The sequence below is a fragment of the Monomorium pharaonis genome, chromosome 5 (assembly GCF_013373865.1).
Source record: "Monomorium pharaonis isolate MP-MQ-018 chromosome 5, ASM1337386v2, whole genome shotgun sequence".
Lineage (NCBI taxonomy): Eukaryota > Metazoa > Arthropoda > Insecta > Hymenoptera > Formicidae > Monomorium > Monomorium pharaonis.
Window position 1 is genome coordinate 26,835,410 of NC_050471.1, and position 24,157 is coordinate 26,859,566.

The 24,157-nt window shown below is 36.8% G+C and overlaps 1 protein-coding gene across 6 annotated transcripts in view; it reads right to left on the reverse strand.

The window, feature by feature from the left end:
- Positions 1-24,157, reverse strand: part of LOC105833943 (whirlin) — a 100,976-nt gene that overhangs the window by 69,175 nt on the left and 7,644 nt on the right. For 3 of the 6 annotated variants that reach the window (XM_012676059.3, XM_036287647.1, XM_012676063.3), the window contains exons 2-4: positions 5,945-6,320; positions 4,410-4,840; positions 161-172 (exon numbers count right to left, since the gene is read on the reverse strand). In XM_012676059.3, coding sequence (XP_012531513.2) covers positions 161-172; positions 4,410-4,840; positions 5,945-6,285 — 784 coding nt within the window. In that variant the 5' untranslated portion in view covers positions 6,286-6,320. The remainder of the gene's footprint in view (positions 1-160; positions 173-4,409; positions 4,841-5,944; positions 6,321-24,157) is intronic. The other 3 variants (XM_012676065.3, XM_036287646.1, XM_012676064.3) reach the window with 3 other exon arrangements.

Here is a 24,157-nt window from a genome sequence, read left to right on the forward strand (position 1 = left end):
CTTTCCTCTACGCGCTCATACACGCTCTCTACACGCATATGCAATTGTACATCCATGCAACGAGCTGTCGGCGTGCCAAGTCTAGAGAGAGGAAGTAGCTTTCTGACAGATACTCGTGGTGCGATGGCGTTATAAACCCTCCTTTCTCTCGTTGAGTTACCTGACTGCGCTTCTGTGGTACAGCGAAACAGAAAATAAGAATGACACAACGCAAGTTGGCTTATTCTCGATCTCAGCCGGTCGGTCGCGGACGATGGCGAAATCCCCAGGAAGCACTCTCGCGTCGGGAAGTTCAACAAGCTTCCCCTTCGAGACGGGATAATTTAATCCCGTAGGAGAAGGTTCAAATGGAACTCGCACCTTCTCGTGGATCGCGCGTTTAGGTAACATCGTCGCACAAGCCGACATGTTGGTAGTAAAATTTATGAAAATATGTTATGTACACGGAGAGAATTTTCTCTTAAAAATTACCCTTAAAATTGTGGTAATTGCGAGACAACGCAAACCTCGAAGAATTTTACTATACTTTTAACAGAATTTACTAAAATTTTAATAAAATTTAAATAAAGTATAGTAGAATTTACTAAAGTTTTGCCAAATTTTATTCAAATTTTAATAATTTTTGTTAAAGGTATAGTAAAATGCTTCGAGGTTCACGTTGTCTCACAATTACCACGATTTTAAGGGTAATTTTTAAAAGAAAATTCTCTCCGTGTATAGAATTCTTAATTATATAAAAATATTTATTTAGTAGTTTTGCGATTTATATTTGAACAAAAAATTACTTTTTGTAACAAAGAAGCTTTCAAAATTCCGACAGGCATTGCGGGGAAGACATTTATTCGGTACTTTCGAGTGGGGAATCTAAAAATGTGTCGGCGATAGAAACCTTCACGCTCGAGGCGTAAAAAAAAGAGCCCGATAGCGCGCTATGTGCGCGGGAGAGAAATTGGCGACACGAGCGGGCGCATTTTTCTCCGAACTTCCCGGGGAGTTTCGGCATCGCGTGAAACGGATTTTCAGTGGCGCGATCCGCGCGGCGAGGCGAGACGGGAACTCTCACTTCTCTCTCGAGGGCCGCCTTTTCCGATTTCGGGGTTTCACGCTCGGATTCCTCGGCGATGATAAAGCTCGTCAAGCGATGTATGGTATCAGCGCGGCATCGAGTGCTGGATGTGCTGTAGCATCGCGTGCGTGGTTAAGCGTGAGATTTAACGCCCGCAGTCTCTCTCGTGCCGGGAAACGTCCATTATAACGGAGTCGGAGTCGCCGAATCATCGCGTTTGATTTTGCCTTCCGCTACGCGGGGCAACATTTTTTTCCTCCCGATTGCAAAACTTTCCTTTTCAAGCCGAGAATATATTTTAACTGTACACGGAGAGAATTTTCTCTTAAAAATTACCCTGAAAATCGTGATAATTATGAGACAACGTAAACCTTGAAGAATTTTAGTATACTTGTAACAAAATTGTCTCACAATTACCACGATTTTCAGGGTAATTTTTAAGGGAAAATTCTCTCCGTGTATTCTTAATTTTATTAGGTACGTTTTATTTTGAAAATTGCGTGCGAAACGAGCACGAGGTTATTCCCGACGTCGGGGAGATTCTTTTTTAAATTTTTCCACCGCAGGAGGGAACTTATTTTATGCCAATTTAATATTTTTAAGTCGGTATCTATAAATATGTTACGTCGTACAAGACTAGACTCTGGTCTATTTTTGAGACTGCGAGGATTAAGAGGCTGGAGACCGTGAAACCGGATCTTGTCGCTTTTGTCACTTTAACGACTTTAACGGCGGCACTCCCGCGCATTCTTGCCTCGTCACGCGGATTTTTGTATGAGATTTTTCTCCTTTATCAGTCGCGAAACCTTTCTGGAAAGCGCACAATCAACAGTACGTCTAAAAATATCAGGTTCTTAGAGGAAACAGTATCGGGGGGGGGGGGGGATATTAAATCGAAGAGTAAAACATCTTGTAAAAAATGAATATTAATGACGATTTTCAACGGTTGTTCCCCTTTCGTAGTTGATCATAAAAATTTTAAACGTTTTGTTATTCGTACAAATTAGATCTATTATTCATTTTAGCATGAAGAATGAATTTTAATATCGTTTACATCATTTTTGAATAATTTACGCCACATTAAAAAAAAAAGAATTTTATACGGAGAGGAGTTAATTGACGAGCTAAAGCAAGTTGATTAATGCATCGAGCTTTCAGTTTTTTTTGATAAACGATTTCTCCAGAAAGATTAGGCGAAACGGACGAACTCCGGTCGTCGGATTTCCGGCGCAATCGCGTTTCGATGGGTCGATAGCTCGTTATCGCGTCGACCATCGAACGGCGAACCGACCGGAGTTTCACCCTCACAAAGATGGAGGGGAGGGGGAGAAAGAAAATGGTAATAAAAGGAAAGGGGAGAGTCTGCGCAAAAAATGCGCTCGTTTCTTCTCTATCGAATTCGCGTGTAAACAATCGCAGCGGAAAACGATGCTCAACGATCGTGAAAATGTTTTCCCCTCCCCCGCTTTTGAGTATCGTCCTCGCGACGAGAGAGGGAGAATTCATTTTCCATTGTGCTTGTCAAAATCGATTAGAACCCGCACGTATTATGCATACACACGGACGCTCGAGGCATTTTAATTGCAAACAGGGAGAAGGAGTAAAAAAAAGAGCGATTTTTTGAAATCAAAATTATACACTGATTTCTTGAATTTAATTATCAGTTCATAAATTTAATTACTTTGAATAAAGATTCTTAATAATTACGTGATTTTTGAAAAATATATGATTAGAGAAAATAGTATTTTTGTTATAATAATATAATTTATAGTAAGCAAAAATATATTTATCGATTTTTAATAAAAGTATCACAGCTCTTTTGTATCTTCAGGTTATTTGGGTATTGAGAAACGTTTAGGGTGTCAATATGTTTCGTCGCGAGGGCAAGATGGGTGCACAAGAACGATTCGTCGATTTATGCTGAAGCACGTACAAGCGCAAGGTGTCGAGACACGATGTGGGTGCCAACCGAGGTGACTTAGGCACGAGAAAAAGACAGTAATCAAAGAAACGAGTTGCCAACGATAAGTGACAAGCGAGTCATCTGGCGAACCAATCGCTACATAGAATCCCGATATCGCGAATACATATAGACGATCTGAAGATTAGATTATTCATTAGACGGGCTATTGATAGGTCGGCGGACTGTTGAATGTTGATTGAATCTATTCTTGGATAATTGTGCCGACAAATGGCACTTTTTCAATGGCGCGGCTTACTGGAATTGTAAAATTTCTGCTTGCCTAGAATTTTATTGGAGGACTCTTTATTTATCAAGTAGATATGCGTTTATGGCAGCAGAAAACCAAGCTGTAAAATCGAGAAATGATTTATAACGATTGAAATAAGATTGCTAGTAATCAAAGTTTATTCAAGATAGTATGAATCTCACAGATATTCGTTATCACCAGCGTTGCGCTTAGATAACTCAAAATTATCTAGATAAATTGCATTGTAAACGTATTTTAAATAATTTAACTTTCAATTTATTTAAATAAGAAATAAAATCATAAAAATTTCGTTTTATCCAATTTGACTTCTGGGTAAATGAATTTACGATATAAAAACACATATATATATTTTTTAATAATTTTTTTCTTTAAATAATATTTAATCTGACTAAAAAAAAGTTTCTCTTTCGATTTTGATTGAAACGTAAGGATAATACTTTATTTCAATTGTTGTTCACATTAACTTGAATAATTTGAAAAAAGATACAACTTTTTTAATTCAAAATCAAGATAATATACATTCTAATAATCTAGAGGAAGATAAGAAGCCATTTCTTCGTCTAGATAATTTTAGAGGTAACAGCAAACGCTGGGTTATCGCGGGATAATCGCAATTTATCTTTTTAAGGATGAAAGAGATCATGACGGATAAAAAATTTTTAGCACGGAATATACGACGTCGCAAATACCGTAAAAAGTTTGAAGTTTCGAAATCGAGTGTGATACCAAGTTGGCGCCGCGCGGGATAAACCGCGCGGCGCCGGTGGGACGTGCCTTCGAGTTCACCGTGCCATCATGTTCTCTCGGTGCGATTTTTCTCTCGGTGGAAACGAATTTCTACCGGGCTGCCGAGAAAAATCCCGAGTACGTGGGAGGCAGCGAGTTCTTTACAGTTAGACACGACCCGGGGGGATCTCGCGGTGCGGGGCCAGACGACTCGCGGAGCGAAGAGCTTGCTGCATTCGGCGGCATTCGCCGTGCGCCGCGTGAGGCTTAAAAAAAAAAAAATTCGGCTTTGGTAAGGATGTACAAGTGCGGAGGAGAGCTAAGAAAAACTTGAATACATTAGAGAGAGAAAGTTTAAACCGCTCCTGGGGAGGAGGAGAAAGTACCTCGGTCTCGAGGCACGAAGTACGGCGACGGGGGTAGCCTGAAGGTACTGCGGATCTCACCTGCGTCCTTGCCACCCTTCACGCAGATGCCAAAGCCATGGTGAGAGTCCGGCGGATCTCTCGTCATGGTGATTGTCCTTACGGTGAGCTCCTGTAGGCTGAGCGGCTGCGAGATCGGCGACGTGGGCGGATTACCAGCGTTCCCCCCGGTCTGTTGCTGCTGCTGCGACTGTTGCTGCGACTGCTGCTGCGACTGCTGCTGCTGCTGCTGCTGTTGCTGTTGCTGCTGCTGCTGCTGTTGCTGCTGCTGCTGCTGCTGCGAGCCGCCGGACGCGGTCGGTGTGTTGCGCACCGTCGTCACGCTCGCCGGGCTCGACGCCGGCGACCTGCGCTCAGCTTGACGTCGCTCCGCAACGCTGGTACCGAACAGCCTGGGACAAAGCGTTACGTGTAATTAGAGATTTTACGTACGGAGAGAATTTTTCGTTACACTTTCCCGCGCAGAATTTGTCACAGATTTTATCGTGTGTTTGATGATAAACTCGGGAACTATTTTGACAGCCTATTATAAACCTTATTGTGATGAAAAATGTTTTTGAAAAAAATACACGAAAAACATTCTATGAAGTGCATAATAAAAATTATCAAGCAGATTGTACATTATTCAAAATATTTACAGCGCCTCATAAAATTCAATTCTTTCCTGTTATATATACCAGAATTTGTTAATAATGAATTGTTTTTTAGATTATCATGATTTTTACAAAGAAAAGATTAATTATTATTATTATATAAATCGTTGTATATCGTTTATATAACTTTTAGGAAATACTGAATTAATTTTTGTATAGAGTAAAAACTGTTAAAAAATTTCTCTTTACCTTCATCTTTGAAGTCAATTTTCATAATACAAAAAATACTAATCATTTCTATTTAATTATTTAAATTGTACTCTATATTTTAGTAAAATTCATCAAACACATTTTATTGCGGTAATAATAAATTAGAAGAAAACTTAAATAAAATTCGTTGAAACTACTATGTCGTGCTATCATGTTGATTATTATAATTTTAAAAGTAAGTTGTAAGAAAAAACTTTTTTTGTAATTTTGTAAGCAAGAATTTTGTATTCATTAAATCATTAACAAATTAATGCGTGAAACAACTTTATTAAGATATCTAAAATTTAAGCTACATACAGATTTGAAAATAATTTTGTTAGACTCTCAAATTAATTTCTTTTATTTGCATCTAGCTACAAATTTTTAGATACGGAAAAGAGAGGTTTTGCAAACCGTTCTTTTCCGTGTACCACAAATTTTTAATCAACCTGGTACCGAAGATCGACGGTACCAGACGTCCCTAGCACGAACGAAGCATTCGTGAGGCGAAGTGTACACGAAATAAAAACCGCAAGTGCTACAAAACAAATTGTGCCATGAAGGGAAAAGGAAGTGCATCGTGCCGCGTGCACGCAAATCCCCTCGAAAGTCCGCGTAATTCTCGATAACGTCGAGAGGGCATCTCGTCCGTACCTGATCACCTGTTCCGGAGAGATGGCACTGCCGCCGGTGGTTCCGTGGCCCCGGTGCGATCTGTAGGGGGTCGCATGCGAGGAGTGATGATGGGGCGCGCTGGGCGGCCTCTCGACGATGGTGTAGCTGGTGCCGGGCGGGCTGTAGTAGCCGCGGTGCTGGCTGCCATGATGCCGGACCACGGGCTCGAGGTCCTCGGCCTCATAGCAGCCGCCGGTGCCGCCGCGCGAGTAGTGAGAACCGCCGGTCGTGCCGCGCACGAAGTACGAACCGGTGGTACGGCTGCCCCACTGCAGCTCCTGCAGCTCGGAGCCCCCGTAGTCCTCCGTGCTGCTGGCCATGCCCCGGCTGGCGATCGGGCTCTCCTTGGTCACACCTGTGACGGGACAACAAGCGGAACATGTGATTGCCGTCAGCCAGGAAGCGAATACTCCGAAACGGATAATTTGATTCGTTCAAGTTGCATTTCAAGGAAATTTTAATTGAAAGAGAGAGGGAGAGAGATTGTAAATTATATTTGATGTAATTAAATTAATTGAATTGAGGAAGTTTAATTTAATTTAATTTTCTTTACTCGTGAAAAGTCACCCTATATCTCTGTGTAAACGATTATCTGGGGTGATTTTTACACCATGGACTACATATTGTATATTTTGTTGATTGAGTTTTATTAATATTTAAAGACATTATGTGTCTACAGATTCAGTCTATATTTTTTGAAAAAAGTGAGGAGAAATAAAAAAAAAATATTAATATTAAACGAACGAAACAGAAGCACGATAAGCAGCTTATTATGACAGTACTTTTAAATAATGCAGGTGCAGTATGATAATAAGAAATCTCGGGGGAAGATATTTATGGAAATTATAATGATGCCGAGACGTTTGGCGATAAAAAATGCAAGATGAACAGCTTTGTTCGAGAATGTTCGGTGAATTTTTGATGTCGCCCTCCGGGAAGAGGGACGAAAAACCTTTACACGCTTTTACATTAATACCTTATAAGGTTAAGCAACGGCAATCCTTGGCTCGAGCGCCCGAAACGGCTTAAACGTATAAAACCTGCGGCCTGAATTTCAGGGGAAAGGGGGGGGGGGGAGGGGATGTCGGCCTGGGAGATCGATCGAGATTCTCGTAAATAAGTCAGGAGGCACCGTGCGCGGTTCCCGGGAGACATTTTCGTGCCGGCGAGGAAACCCGCCTCGACATTCAAATGCCACATTAACGACTGAAAATTTTATTACGGAGGTTCCTCGCCGGGGGTCCCTCGCTCTCTCTTTCTTCTCAAAAAACGGGAACGGGCAAGAATTGCTCGCGCGCGCGAAAAATTGATGCGCTTCTCGCGCCGGCGAAACTGTAAAATTTTCTCGGGCGGGAAAAAAGATCTCGTCCGTGCATAAAAACCGAGATCGTGCTAAAATTCTCGCTTTCCTTCCCCTCTCCAAAAATGTCCTCCGTACTTTTTGCGGTGCTTCGCTGGGAAAAGCGAAATATTCCCCGCGTCACTTTGTGATGTGACCGAACCGCGATAATCGCTCTAATTCGATCCTCATTGAAATTGTAATAATTAATTACCGTGATGACGACGCGATAAAACGCATTTACGTCGCCACGCAATTAATCCGCGCGTCTGTCTAATTGCCATTGCGTGCGGTTATGTGGAATTTGTCGATTAATGTCCAAGCGACGCGGAGGGGAGAGGAGGGAAAAGGCGGGACTGCCGAATAATTCAGATCGTTTTTCAGACGCGTCCCGGAGGCCATTTACTGTGGAGTCGTCCTCCATATACACACTTACACACACACACACACACACACAAAGAAACGCATCTACGAATATTCGCGATTTATTTTTACACCGGCCGATCGATCGCGGGCGGTTTTTCCCATTGTTATCATCGGGCCTGCCGTGACACGAACCGATTACGTTTTATCGATTCCCGCGGGGACAGGAATAACGGGACAATTAAATCCGTTTGCGGGAGGAAACTTCCTTGTCGTGACTGTTTGGGGGTGAGACCAGATAGGATCTCTAACGTCCGCGAGGCTCGCGCGCCACGGCCGCAGTAATGGCATCATTTTCCGGGACAAGTCCGCTGTAACTCCCTTAACGGCTCGGGAAGTCGTCTTTCGTTATAACCGGATGGATAGTTTGAAGTGTCCTGGAGGTAATCGCTGATAAACCGACAGTTAGATGCGAGACGCGTTCGGCCGCCCTTCTTCTTCAAAAATTTCTCGATCGATTTGAACGAATTACAATTTAGAGCAAGTAAATTAACGTTGAAACAGTTGCTGACGGATGTTGAGTAGAAAAACTAATTGCGGATACTAAAACGAATTTTCTTTAAGAGTTTAAGAGACATTTAAATATTGAAGTTTAATTAAATTGACCTTTTTCCAATATTAAAATGAAAAATTTAAGTAAAATAAATTTGGAGGAAGGTCGTCAATATAGACTTTTAAAACGATAACTTTTTATTTCTTGCAAACTAAACAGTGTACTTTATTAATATCGACAAAAATATACTTAGATAATTAAAGGAGTGAAAGCTTATAATTTGCACAGCTCTCCGTAACTTTTCTTTCTAAAATCTGCTAAAAATAAGTTCTTCAAAAGCGAAAATAAATTTTGTACATTTTTTTTGCAAACTGCTTAATTTAAAAATAACGGGGTAAATATATTAAATATGTTATAGGAGATCTATCTATCAAGTTAGTAGTCTAATGTCTAATGTAATCTTTATATTACATATTATCTCATTATAATGCATCTTGTCAAACATTGTAATACAAGGTATTTACACGAATCAATAAGAAATTGTCTCACATCGAAGTGAAAGACTTCCTCCTATGCGTTAACTTATAAGTATTTTGTGGAGATGACTCATGCGAAAGGAAAAGAAAAAGGAAAGCGTAGCTTTTTATATACCATACGTGGATGCCATGTCTACATATTTTACATGGATTACGTGGACAGGAATTTATCTATGTGATGGTCAAATTTAAATAATAAATATAACGTGTTCTTTTATTTCTAAATCTATATAAATTTACCTTTAAACTTTCAAAGTGAATTCTACGTACACATTTCCATATAGATTTTAATACATGTGCTCTATGTAGAATTACTTGTAAAATTTAGCCGAAGTAAAATAAGAAGTTTGTGTTAAGTATGTTTAAAATAAACATATTTATGTAGTATGTTTCGAGTACAAAATATTTCGGGAATACTTAGTGTTGACTGGGATAGAATACATAGAAATGATTAAAGTTCACGTTAATTTTATAATATGAGAAAAATTATTTAGCAATATCGATTAGATATCCATTTAGATTCCAGAGCCGTTAATGAGCGAACTGTCCGCTTGATTGATAAAGTAGATTGGACCATCCACATGACAAACACATTAATTTTATATTATACTTGTTCTTATCAAATATTACGATTTTGGACTTTATTTGGTCAGAAATTGATTTTTACTTATCTTACAAATCTTTTAATTATTGCAAAATGAGAAACAATATTCTAAAAACCGCGGCATGATCTGATAGAAAATACTTTCTAGTATTTTCACTTTGTATTCATGTTCTAGTTTTAGTTTCTCTTTAAGAAAATAATCTAAACAGTACGTAATATGCCGATATCAGCGACCTTTCTATTATTCTAGTGCAAAACGATTATTTGCATGGAAAAGTGAAATTATTTCTTCAAAGTTATATCGCTTGTGTTTTGCTTAATCACTCAAGTCCATTATGACAAAGTATTTCGAAACATGCGACTTCGTTCTGTACACTTTATATTGGTTTTGCAATAAAATACAGCACCGTTTACGTGCACAAACTGTCACAATTTCACATATACATCACAGATAAAATAAATATATTTTTTAAAAATGCAATTTTCTCTCAAGAATTTTACATCTCTTATCTCTATAATATTTCTAAGATTTATCATAATCTGATTTTGCAAACGGAAATGTCACATTTTGTGAAGTAGGAATGATAACGTCGTGCTACTCCCAGCGTTCGCCTCGAAATTAAATTCCCATCATTCCACTTCTCGCGACGCTTCAACACGAATCCCGGAGATCAAGTCGTTTCCTACGAAAGCGAACAGGTCGCTGGGCTTTTGGCGGTCGTCTTTAGCACTTGATATATCACGCAATATCCCTTGATACCATCGTCAATTCCACGCTGACAATCGGGACAGTTTCGTCTATCGCGAGGTAGCCCGTGTGCCAACCTTGACACTGAGAAAAGCTTGTTTGCCGCTCGGGCGGAGGGGAAGCGGAAGGGCAAAGGGGGAGGTTGAAAGTCGCCCCTGGCGGACGCTTCTGCGGGGGTCGCGCCAGAGGAGTCAGGCGGTAAGGAGGGGAGAGGGTGGTGAGGGCTCTGTCGTGTGTGTTTCATCATGTACGAAGGTGGGCCGATCAATACTGCGGCTGAACACCTGAAGCCGGCTTCATTCAGTCAGCACCTCCATCTCATCCCCCCTCGCCCCCCTGTCCCTCCCGCTGCCAGCCACGCTGCCGACCGCTGTTGTAACTTAGCTACTATACTTGGCGGTTATGGTACACGTACGTGGCTCCCGCAGGGGCCGCGATTAGAGACGCCGCAGTAGAGCAGTACGATAGCGGAGCTTATGTTAGCTTGGCGATTTGTGGACTCGCTCGCTTCTTCTTCTTCTTCTTCTTCTTTCGAGAGAGAGATTCTTTCGGAGATTTTATATATGTCTTGTCCAACAGAGAGAAATAGAAGGATGGCGTGGATTAACATAAATTTTACATGAATCAATATTAAGAGTATAAAAGAATTAATTAAACAGCCTGGGGGGCGGGGGAGGGGAACTTACATGCACAAAAAGCCTGACGATAAATAACGTTGAAATTGTTTTTTCTTTATCTTCAAAGAGATTATTTCTGAAATTTATGTTTATCTATAAAATAAGAAAAACTGACATCGACTAGTATATTTGTATTTAGCGTAAAAATTTAATATAAATTGTAATATATTAATTAAAAACAAATGACACAAATTAAAATTCTGATAAAAACTAATGTTTATGTAATCCCAACAAAATTACCTTTTTAAAAAAGGTAAAAAAAAGCGCCAAGTGTTTGGTTTTTCCCTTAAGCAAAAAAATTATTGGATGTTTTAACCTAAGTAATATAAGAAAGAAATCACAAATTCAAGATAAAATTTTTAATCAAATTCAACCTAAGTGGTATATACTTTTGGATGGTTCAACCTAAATATTATACTCACACATAAATTAACTTCTCTACAATAATAATGATATCTAAATATTTTGCGCCAATTATAAGAACAAATATTTTTATAAAAACTAAAACATTATTACTATTCTTTAGCCAGTTTTTATAATACAAAATTTTTTAGATTTGACACTATAAAATTAAAGTATTACGTTTTTTTTTTCTACAAAAGTAATGATATATATAGAAAATGCGCCAACTATAAAGTAGATGTTTATACAAGCTAGAACATCTACTTTATTATGCTTTGGCTGACATTATAGTTTAATTTTTTATTAAGCCCGTATCAGACTAGAGATTGATATTGAGATTGAAATGAAATATAACCAATTAGTTAGTCAAATTCTAATTCAATCTCAATCTCAATCTCTAGTCTGATATAGCTTTGATTGTCTTAAGTTTGTCTTTAGATACAATTTCGTTAATTACGAAGTATTTTAACGATAAACTTAAGAAGATTCTTAAATATAAGATTAAACTATAAATATTAGCCTTTTGTATTAAATATTGGCTGCTGTGCGCTGATACGAGGCTGCTGTGCGCCTGCAAAAAACAATTGTCAGGAAGTATATTGGCAAAGAGTAAAGAAAATAATATTGAGCTGGTAAATAAGTTTTAATACAAACAAATTATAAATATTACAAATAAATATTTTAATACAAATAAATATTTTACTACAAAAACTTGGCGCTGCTAAACCGAATAATTTGCCAGCTCTTCCTTTTTCTCTTGTATGTGCATCTGAATGTGTGTGTGTGTGTGTGTGTGTGTGTGTGTGTGTGTGTGTTTAGTATATAACTTAGTTTATAGAGAAGCGATTTACTTAAGTTTAGTATAATATAACTTATTAGTTTATAAGGAAGCGATTTACTTTTAAGAAAGTAGTATCTGTCTCTTATGCGTGCATACGTTCGAATACCTGTCTCTCTCTTTTTCTTTCTCTCTCTCATGCATGCGTGTATGTATTGTTTTAATATGTAAGTGAGATTGTAAGAAAATGATTTTGTATTAAAGCAAATTATTCGGTTTAGCAGCGCCAAGTTTTTGTAGTAAAATATTTATTTGTATTAAAATATTTATTTGTAATATTTATAATTTGTTTGTATTAAAACTTATTTACCAGCTCAATATTATTTTCTTTACTCTTTGCCAATATACTTCCTGACAATTGTTTTTTGCAGGCGCACAGCAGCCTCGTATCAGCGCACAGCAGCCAATATTTAATACAAAAGGCTAATATTTATAGTTTAATCTTATATTTAAGAATCTTCTTAAGTTTATCGTTAAAATACTTCGTAATTAACGAAATTGTATCTAAAGACAAACTTAAGACAATCAAAGCTATATCAGACTAGAGATTGAGATTGAGATTGAATTAGAATTTGACTAACTAATTGGTTATATTTCATTTCAATCTCAATATCAATCTCTAGTCTGATACGGGCTTAATAAAAAATTAAACTATAATGTCAGCCAAAGCATAATAAAGTAGATGTTCTAGCTTGTATAAACATCTACTTTATAGTTGGCGCATTTTCTATATATCATTACTTTTGTAGAAAAAAAAAACGTAATACTTTAATTTTATAGTGTCAAATCTAAAAAATTTTGTATTATAAAAACTGGCTAAAGAATAGTAATAATGTTTTAGTTTTTATAAAAATATTTGTTCTTATAATTGGCGCAAAATATTTAGATATCATTATTATTGTAGAGAAGTTAATTTATGTGTGAGTATAATATTTAGGTTGAACCATCCAAAAGTATATACCACTTAGGTTGAATTTGATTAAAAATTTTATCTTGAATTTGTGATTTCTTTCTTATATTACTTAGGTTAAAACATCCAATAATTTTTTTGCTTAAGGGAAAAACCAAACACTTGGCGCTTTTTTTTACCTTTTTTAAAAAGGTAATTTTGTTGGGATATCACACATTTTGTAATGTTTATAGACCACTTAGATTGAATTTAATGTATCTATCACTTAGATTGAATATCTTGAATTTTGTAAATTTTTTGTTAAAGGAAAATCACACACTTGGCCCTTTTTTTACAGTTTTTAAAAAGGTAATTTTGTTTGGATATCACGCATTTTATATTTTTTTATAAACTACTTAGTTTTATAGACCACTTAAGGTTACACTCTAAAACTTTCTCTTTGAGAAAAATTTTACTAAGAAGTTAAAGTTTATATAACGGATATAATACTATAAATTTTTAAATAAAATTTTTCTTTAGAGCATGTTTTGGAACCATGCCTAAGTTGAATTTGATGAAAACGATTATCTTGAATTTCTGTCTTCCCTTAAAGAAGCCCACACACTTGGAGCCCTTTTTACATTTTTATTTAAAAAGGTAATTATGTTTGGTCACTAATTTAATTTAAATAATATATTTCCTGAAAAATCATTAAATAAATGATTTAACCAATACTACATATGTCACTTGACACGGGCTGACCCGTGGCCCGAGCAACCTGCGTAACCGATTATTAAAATAAAATAGCTCTCTGATTTTACATTAGTATCGATGAGAAATGAGATGTATGATGTAGAAGATTTGTGTATTGGTTAAATGTTGCTGTAATTGTCAATCAATATTAATTATCTAACAAAATTTCAAATCAAATAAATGGTTTTAACAATACTATTTTATTCTTTACTAGTAACATATAATTGTATCTTGGTGACAAAAGTAATACCTTGGTGATGATGATAGTTTTTATCCTTATAACATGATTGACAATTACAGCAATAATACACATTTTCTACATCATGCAACATCTCATCTACCTCATCAACACCAGTATAAAATCTGAGCTATGTTATTCTCTGATTATTTAATTTTACATTTGTGTCAATCTCATTTATTTCATCGACACAAGTGGAAAATCTTAATGAACGATGATTAAATAGATGAGATGTTAAAAATCATTAAATAAATGATTTAACCTCCACTACACATGTCACTTAACAGGAGCTGACCTGTGGCCAGAGCAACTTATGTGACCGGTTAAAATTAAAAATAAAATAGCTCTGTAATTTTATATTAGTGTCGATGAGAGATGAAATATTGTATGATGTAGAAGAATTGTGTATTGGATAAATGTTGCTGTAATTGTCAATCAATCAATATACTATTTTTATTCTTTACTTTATTATCCTTACAACATTATCATTGAAATTACAACAATAATTACACATTTTACATCACGCAACATCTCATCTACCTCATCGATAAATCTGAGCTATGTTACTCTCTGAAATTAATTAATTTATATTGGTGTCAATGATTAAAATCATTAAATAAATAATTTAACCTCCACTACACATGTCACTTGACAGGAGCTGACCTGTGGCCGAAGCAACTTATGTGACCTGTTAAAATAAAATAGCTCTGTAATTTTATATTAGTGTCGATGAGAGATTAAATATTGTATGATGTAGAAGAATTGTGTATTGGATAAAAAATGTTGCTGTAATTGTCAATCAATATTATACTATTTTTATTCTTTACTTTATCCTTACAACATTATCATTGACAATTACAACAATAATACACATTTTACATCACGCAACATCTCATCTACCTCATCGATAAATTGAGCTATGTTACTCTCTGATTAATTAATTAATTTATATTGGTGTCAATGATTAATAATAATAAAACCTCATATATAACCTATCATCTTCACACAACTAATTCACGGCGCGAGCGAGCCACTGGTGACCACGTGACTTATACATTGCCATATACGGTGCTATAGTGACGATGCGAACGCCACACGGTAGTAGATGAGCGAAATGGATTTTCGTCCCTCATTTTCGGCACCCGCACTACCCGCAGAGATACCAACAAGGTTGACGATGACGACGACGTATCTTAAATGAAATTTTGGCTTTTCGGACTTTGCGTCGCGATATCTCCATTCATAGGACATGTAGAGAAAAAATAAAAATAGTTTTCTAATATAAATCGACCCCAAGCTTTCGATTGAGCTTACTTAGAAACTCGATCGATTTAACCGTTTCTGAGATTCAATAATCTCGAGTGCTCGCAAGTCGCGTACTCGCGTAAAGAGCACGGTCGGGCTCGCGCTGCGCTTTCACTTGGCGCGAGCCACTACCGTGTCTCTTGATGTCACATGAAACAAAACGGAGAGAAAAGAAAGAAAAAGTAGTAAAAAAGGTAAACAGGTTATAAACTTTTAGTTATATAAAAATTGAAATAAAAGCGTGTTTTTAGATTGCATGCTTTTACCGAGAAATGAGCACATGTTAATTTACCGAGAGAAATTCTTTCTGTGATTCATATTCTATATATATAATAAAAAACACAGGACGATGACATGGACTAATGTATTTGTTTAACACGAATTTAACATAAATCAATAGAGAAAGGTCTCCCATATTGACAATAGGCTTTTTCTAAAATGACACCCTCTTATTTCTCGGAAAGCAAACTTTGAACTGTATTAATACTGATAAAAACATAATGTGTTTAAATAACTGAAAAAATAAAAACTCGTACATTCGTATCTTTTTTTATATAAAATTGATTAAAAACGACTACCTAATTTAACATTTATTCTACATTCGCGTTATATGTTGCGTTTTGCAGGACAAGTATAAAGTATCATAATCGACAAATTTTACATTGAAGTGAAAAATTTATAGAAATTCTCATTAATATGTTGTAAAAACAACATATGTTAAAGGAAAAAAATGAAACTAGTCTATACTTTTTTTACGACCAAGTTTTTGAACGTTTATTTTTGGTTATGTGCAAAACATTAATTATTATAAACTACGAACCAATTATAAAAATTGCTACACCTGACAGAAGACATTTTCTAGTTTACATTTATGTTTTTAACAAAAAGTTTCGTTTTTATTTTTTTTTAATACCATTTCAAAACAATATAATGTGCCAACATTTGGGAACTTCTATTAATTGTTAAAAAAGTTAATTAAACAGAGAATTAAAATGCATATACACAAATTAAAATTTCGATCACAAATAACGATAAAATAAAACGGAGGAAGAGAGAAGAAAGGAGATAGGAAAATAATAAGAAGGAAATAAACCTTTGGCGATATAAAATTTGAAAGACAAGAGCGCGTAACTAGATCGCATGCCGGAAATTTAGGAAATAAGAAGCACGTGTTAATTTGCCGAGGCAAATGTGAGATAAAGCGCGTACGCGATAATTTTCCAAGATAAATCAGGCCTTTTAAACTGAATTGCGTGTCGAGTCGGGACACGCTGTTAAAATTGAACCGTTACTCTTAATGTGAGCACCACGTGAGTCTCGAGTATCTTTATAACTTAGACGTTTACGCGCGAAACGTGTTTAGAATTCGAGTGGCGTGTACGCGAAATAAATTTATCGAGATATTGTCCTCGGTGTAATTTCAGTGGCGGCGTGGTGGACAATAACTAAAAGTCTTTCTCCCTTTCTCTTTCTCTCTTTTCTCTCTCTCTCTCTCTCTCTCTTTCTTCCGATAAAAGGTGAAAGGTGGCAATACGTTTTGCCTGTTGTCCCATTTTCTTTTAAAGTTACGCGGCCATGCGCGCGCGTGCATGGGCAACATAAAAGGGCGATTTTTCAGTGTGTATCCCGGCGTTGCCGCGCAGTGTCCCAATATACGATAGGTATCGATTACGCGAGGCACGCGACGCGAAAGAGATATTCGGCGACGATGACGACGAGAACGACGACGACGATGACAGCGACGGCGACAACAGTTGCTTGCCCGCGTCGATAAATCGTAAAAATTTACATTTCGTCGTTGAGCGAGCCGACCGAGTGACGATGACCTATTTATAACATTGTAAGAGAGCGAGAGAGAGAGAGAGAGAGAGAGAGAGAGAGAGAGAGAGAGAGAGAGAGAGAAAGTCCTGCGGTCGCGTCGCGTTTCATGCAAATCGGGACGTAGCCGTCAGGCGTGCAAAGAAATGTAAATTCATCAAAATAGAGTTATACATATATATACCTGGCATAGTAGAATAAAATGATCTCATTCGACGCGGAAGATAAAGCTCCATATATTCATCTCTTTGCCTCTTTCTCCCTTTCTCTTCATTTTTGAAAATATTAGTTAATATTTTAATACTTATATTGCTGAAATATAAATTTAAATTAAATACAATCGGGGTGTTTACTCAAACTTTGTGAAAGAATTTTCTGAAGATTTTCCCCTAAAAATTTTGTTCCGACGAGATATATTTCAGATAAGATTAAAAAAGAGATAAAGTTCATTTATATAAAATTTTTTAGATTTGTACGCTAAAATTTATGAAAATAAGAAGCACGTGTTAGTTTACCGTTAATAAATATTATACACATTTTTTTAGATTTAATAAAATTTAAATCAAAGAAATATATACTTTGGTTGGTCGAACAAAATTGTTCATTAAATCTAGAGAAGTGTGCGTAAAATTTATTAAGATAAATTGTACAAAGTTTTACGTGTTATTTTGATAGGGAAACTAACTTCGTAAATGCCATCGCGAACGATGTGGTTTTCGGGCGGGGGAAAACCTTTGGTTTACTCACGGCGCGATTTTTCGCGGCAGGAAAAATCGGCAGTAAATCTCGCGAAGAATAGCGGCTACGTGTCCATTATCCGGCGCGCGCCATATCCGCACTGTTATTCCGGTGGCTTGTTAAACGTTCACGGTTCACGAGGACTTATTTACTGGGCGCCGCATTGTAACGGCGCGAAAAAGCGCGCGAAGCAGCGAGCGGCGGAATTGCGTCGGATGCTCTGCGAAGACCGGATTCTCTCGAAATTCGCGCTCCCCTCCCGCTAGGTTAACGTGTAATTGCGTTACATTCCCGTCACGTCACAATCGCGCCGCGGTGTTGTGATTGCAGCTACATTGAGGGAAAAGTGTCTAGTATTTTGCAATTATATTGCATAGTAAAATAATTATAGTTGCAAATATCATTTTTATAGTTATTATTGCTATAATGTTAGTGTAAATAACCATATATGTATAGTTGTGCCAAAGAGGGTACAAATTTTACTATAAATTATAATAATTTAAAATAATAATATAGTAGAATATCAAATAGAAATAGTCAATCGAATTAACCATTTTTATATAATGATTGCAATCGCACAATTATGGCAAATGTAACTAAATTCTCAACATTTGCTTAACTATTCACTGTTTATTCTCAAATTACTATTTATTTATTTACTATTTAGTTTTTAAAATTAACTAAAAAATAATTAAACAAAATTATTTAATAAATAAGTATTTCCGTAACTACATTAAAAGTTTATTTTGCTACATTTTTTTTTAAATTTTACTATATTATATAAATTTAAAAAGTATGTAGTTTGCGGATCGCACACGACATCTTTCTCGTAATGCAATTTACACTCCAAAGGCTGTATAAGCAGACCACCCACGGTGACAGAAAACAAATCAACCTGTGCTATCGTAATGAGCTCTCGGGGCTTATGTATTTTTTATTACATCTTAAAGACACATCTTAGCTGTCATAGCTAAATTTTAGCATCAAATTCTTTTTAAGAAAATTTATTAAATCCGAAGAAACTTTTCTCTCTGCGTATAAGTAAAACGTATTACTATAGTATATGGTTCGTTCTTTTTTAATTATAGTTGTTATTATCATATTATATAGTATATTCTACCATACATAAATCACAATTATGGCACGTTTAATCATATATATGGTTGTATGAACAAATGCTATAGCTATTGTAACATTAATATAGTGTTAAGTTAATTATAATTTATACTGTTAATTTAACTATAAAAATATTGTTACGGCCAAAAATAACTATAAATTATAGTTAAATTATGGTATATGCAACTATTTTTTTCTCTTAGTGTAATCCTTTCACGCCGCGCCGAGGCGAAATGACGACGTTGATTTTCGAGGATAATATTCCGAAGGAGTGCGATAGTAGAATTTTCTTTCTTTCCCTTCTCCCTTTTTCTCTACCTCTTCCTTTTATTGAAAGAAAATCAAATAGAAGAAGACTGCCGTGACGGTTCTGTACCCATTAAATTCTTTCAAGCTCCAGCTATTTAACCATAAAATCCTGCGGCACGAACCTCTTTTACTCTTTCCCTTATTTTTATTACCTCTCGAGAGCGTAATGCAACAATCATTAAATCCATATTATCATTTTTAATAAAAATATTGTAAATTCGTATCTGATACTTTAAATTATTTAAACACATGACTGCTATTTTCGAGTTCTGCTATAGTGATGTTTATTATTTTACAATATTATTTCAAATAATATGTGGAATTATTTTGCATAAACAAATATTTATGCAAGTATTTAAAAAAGTATTGACCCTAAACGACCCTTTCTGGAAATATGTTCAGAAATTTCAAAAACAAATATTAGATCTTCGTTAGCCAAGTATTTTATTCGACATAAAACATAAAAGTATTTTATACGGAAATTTTATGCATAAAATTCCAAGGTACGTGCAATAAAAGTTTAACGCATGCATTGTTTTCCTAAAACATTCATAAATTTTATAAAATAGACTTAAATTGACTAGAATAATCATAATGGGATCTTCAACTTTTATAATCTGAATGTTTTTATTACATCCCGAGCACAACACGCGGATTTAACATGTTTCTCTCGGGAAAATCTGTCGCCTGTATTTATCGAGCCTCGTAGAAGCGGAAGAGCGCGCTGTATCTCGCGGCAATTCGGTCGATAGTTCGTAACATGTTTGAGTTAATTAACAATTTTTTTTTTCATCCGCACTCTCCGCCACGTCACGTCGAGCACGGCCGCCATCGGTTCTATTGACCGTATATACCGGTTGTTCTAAAAATAATTCCGGTTCATAGGCACCGTCGCCGATAAAGAAGCCGATTGGATACAGTTAGGTGCGCGCATTAAGGTGCGCGCAGCCTTAATTGCACCGTGGAATTAATGCGGGCGCGCCCGGAAAATGATTAAGACAGCACGAAGGATTCGAATGAGCCATTCAACGTAACGTATTTTTTTTTCTCAAAGCAGAGATCGCTTACATAATACAGTGTCATTCAAACTTTGTGAAACTCGAGACAATCATGAATATGAAGAAAATTAATTAAGATTGGGTGAATTTTGATCAGTTTCCTAGAAAAGTTGGGAATGTGGATTTATACGATGCAGGTCGAAGTTAATTAATTTCTATGCAATTAAGTTAAAGATTGAAGTTTTAATTTGTCATAATGTAACTGTCATAATGAGAAAAGCGTTTATTCTTCCTACAATTTGGGGGGTAAAAGACATCTTTAAAAGTTTAAATTTATTAACCTGTAAAATTTTTAAACAAATAATTAAAGGAAAGTTGCACAAATCTTCCAAAGCGGTACCCACTTATTTCTCGAAAAATAACATTAAATTGCATTTACTGATGGAAACATAGATAATTAAAGAAATTAAAACTTGTAGTTTATGCATTTGTTTTTCTTCTATATAAATAAAATCTACTAAAAACGAATCTAACCTTTATGTATATCGCGCTACACATTGTGGCGTATTACATTGAAGTGAAAGGCTTCTAGGAATCTTCATAAACACTGACTTGTAAGTATTTTGTACAAATAATTTATGTTAAAGGAAAAACAAGATAAATGTAGTATACCAGTTTTGGGGCCCAATTTCTCAGACGTTTATTTCTGGTTATATTGCAAAGGTATTAATTATTATAATATGTAAAACAATATTATAAAAATTATATCTTTTGACAGAAAACCTTTTAATTTATATTTGTTTTCAAAGTTTTATTTTTAGTTTTTGTTTAAAAAATACTGTCTAAAACCAAAAAATACCAGTATTGGTGGTTTCTTTTAAAAAAAATATACTTTTTAGGATTTCAATAAATAATCAATAACAATCACATTTATCATTTGTGACAAATAATCTTTCTGTAATCGGAAAAATCTCTAACGCTAAGAGGGTGAGGACGGGAAATCGTTAAGCTGCGTTTCGCGGGGGCTGAATTAAAAGGCAAATTCAATCGAGAGAGCACGGAAATATCTAATCCGCCTGTCGATTCGAAACTGCAGTCGACGCGGAGAGAGAGAGAGAGAGAGAGAGAGAGAGAGAGAGAGAGAGAGAGAGAGAGAGAGAGAGAGAGAGAGCGCACATTCCTCCCGCTAGTGTTCCCCGATATTAAACGTAACACACGTTGAGAAGGGGTAATTCCGGACGCCGTTCGGCGGATATTGCGTTCGACGGGGCGGCGTGCGCGCGGGTGGCCCGCATATCCTGGCATGTGGAACGGCATGAATTTTCCGCGGAAATTTCCGCGGAAACCGGAGCGGCGTGGCGCGTACGCACCTCGGCAGGTGTTCGCCATACACCCGAGCCTCGTGTGCATAATATCGCGAGGGCATTGTGTCAGGCGCCCTCGCCCCTCCGTCTCTGGCTTACAACCTCGCCACCCCACCCGTGAAATATTGCCGTTGCAGACGCTGCGGCGCCGCAACAGGAGACGACACTTTGACCGATGTCCCTGTCAACTGTCCTTACCACGGATCGTTTGTTTAATAATTATTGCAAACTGAATTTTGGAACGTTTACGTAATGCTAGGACAGGGTAGAATCTGGAATATAAGTTTAGGTTTATTTATATAAGATGTGTTAAGTTTAAAAAATCCGCACTAAAGAGAACTGGTTGAATTAATCTGAAACACGGACGTAACTATATTTGACAGTTTGATGAAATATGAATGACCTATAATTTTCATTAGAATACTCAAACAAATTTTATTTCTCGAATTCTGGTTGGTGGTGAAGTAACCGGACAAATTTGATTACGTACATTCCGATTCCGGTCACACTAGAAAAAAATCTATGGCATTAATTAGAAATCTGGTAGATTCAACCAGAAGTGAAACTAATTAGAATTTTTGTATTAGGTATTATATTCTTGAATTTATTTTTGCTTAGAACTATATAAAAACTATTTAGAGATTATTTCATTAGAATGTCGGTAAAAGTCTTATATCATTACTTTTTTAATCTATTCTGTGTTTTGTTTTTGACGAGAAATAAAATGATTATGCGTCTATCTAATGGCAGTGCTGTGCACTAGAAATTTTGCAGATTTATCCAGAAAGTGATAACCAAATCTTTTCAGTTATTATATCTAAATGATTTGGTTGCATATTAAAATATTTGATTGTTATTAGTTTGCTATTAAGACTAAAAAGAGATATTACGATTTTCGGACCAATGCACTAGTATTTTATAAGCATAAATTACCTTTTGATAAAATTATTCTTGCAGTACAACAGAAAAATGATTGATCAATATCCTTGTTCTTGTTACATTGATCATTTGTTTAACAATTATTACAAATTGAGCTCTGGAGTTTATGTATCTAACGGTAGGACGATGTACATAGGACAGTTAGTAGGTAACCGCAAAAGTGGTATAATCTATATTAAGAGCATATATAAGCACGAAACCAACGGATTAATTTGGGTATCGGACAAGTAGACTGTATCTCTTCTCAATAAATAGACAAGATATTGATACGTTGCAAAAACCGTTTGATCGAAATATCCTTCCAAAAAGTAACAAACAAACATTTATGATCATTTAAATCGTTTTCTTAATGTATTTATATATCTATTATTATTTATTTTGTTATTAGCGTTCAGATTTTAAAGAATATTGTCTGATTAATTACAAAAATAAAAATGATTAGCAAATGCTTTGGTATTGGTCAAGATTCTCTTTTCTTTTCAAATTTCTCATGAAAAGACCGACGATTTTCGAACCCATGTACATGTATTTATTATATTTATTGTGTTTTATTGATATAATACATTCCTCACGGAAAAAGCCGATAAAGCTGTCACAAGTTTTTCGAGTTTAAAGTACAGATACGAAATTACACTTCAGGCACAAAGTTATTATTATAACGCCGCGAATAAAATATACTTCGCACAGAGCAAGCGAGAGTTTGATCGCAGCAGAGTTTTCTCCTTCTTTCGACCGAAGCTTTCAAGTTTCTTCGTCACGTTAAATTATTAAGCGGCCGCAACACGCTAATTCGATCGACCAATATTATCGCAAGGCATACAGTCCGCGATCACTAACCGGGGGTTAAATTGAATAGTCGCAGTCGCGGGGGGATGCAATCGGGGACCGGAGTTCACGGATCAACCCGACCGAAACATGTGTGATTGGCTTTAATATGTGCAAATTGTGCGCGGGTTATGCGCGGTGGTCACGTCGTGTGTACACGTCGTCGCCTATAAATACACCGGGTCGTCCTATCGAACCCGGTTCGCCCTGGCATTGCCTGATTGTGCAGCTATACACGAACCACCCGACCCGGCCCGCCCTGCTGGCCCCTGCGAAGCCAGCCTTCCGCGCGCGTTTCGTGCAGCAGCGCGGCCGCGGATACGTGCACGTGCGTGCTAACACACGGAGTCACGAACGCTACGAGCCAGCCAAGGGCACCCCACTCGACGGGGGATGATTTGCAGGATTTCTCCCGGGCGTCCTCCCTCTCGCCCCGCTCTCGCGAGGAATTATCGCTCCTACCCTGTCTCGTTCGTTCCCGCGTTTCGTATATTTTTTTAAGAGTCTTTTTTACGAAGAAGAGAGTTCTTCCCTTTCGGCAAAAATTGCACGTGCGCTCGGTGGAAACAGCGTCGGCTGGCTCGACAGATTCGGCGGCGCGCTCGAGGCACGAGGTGGTCGATGAGGTGTGAAAAGCGAATTGGTCACGAACCCCCCCCCCCCCCGAGATCGGTATCTCGTGTTCGCGGGGGCGAAAGGAGCACCTGCTTCGCGGAGAACAAATGGCTGTCGCGTGGCGGTTTATGAATATGTTTCGATACGCCTCGCCGTTTTTCGCCGCTCCGTTAATCGAATTTGCTCCCGCGTCGCCGCTATCTCGACAGGCGGATCAAATGTACC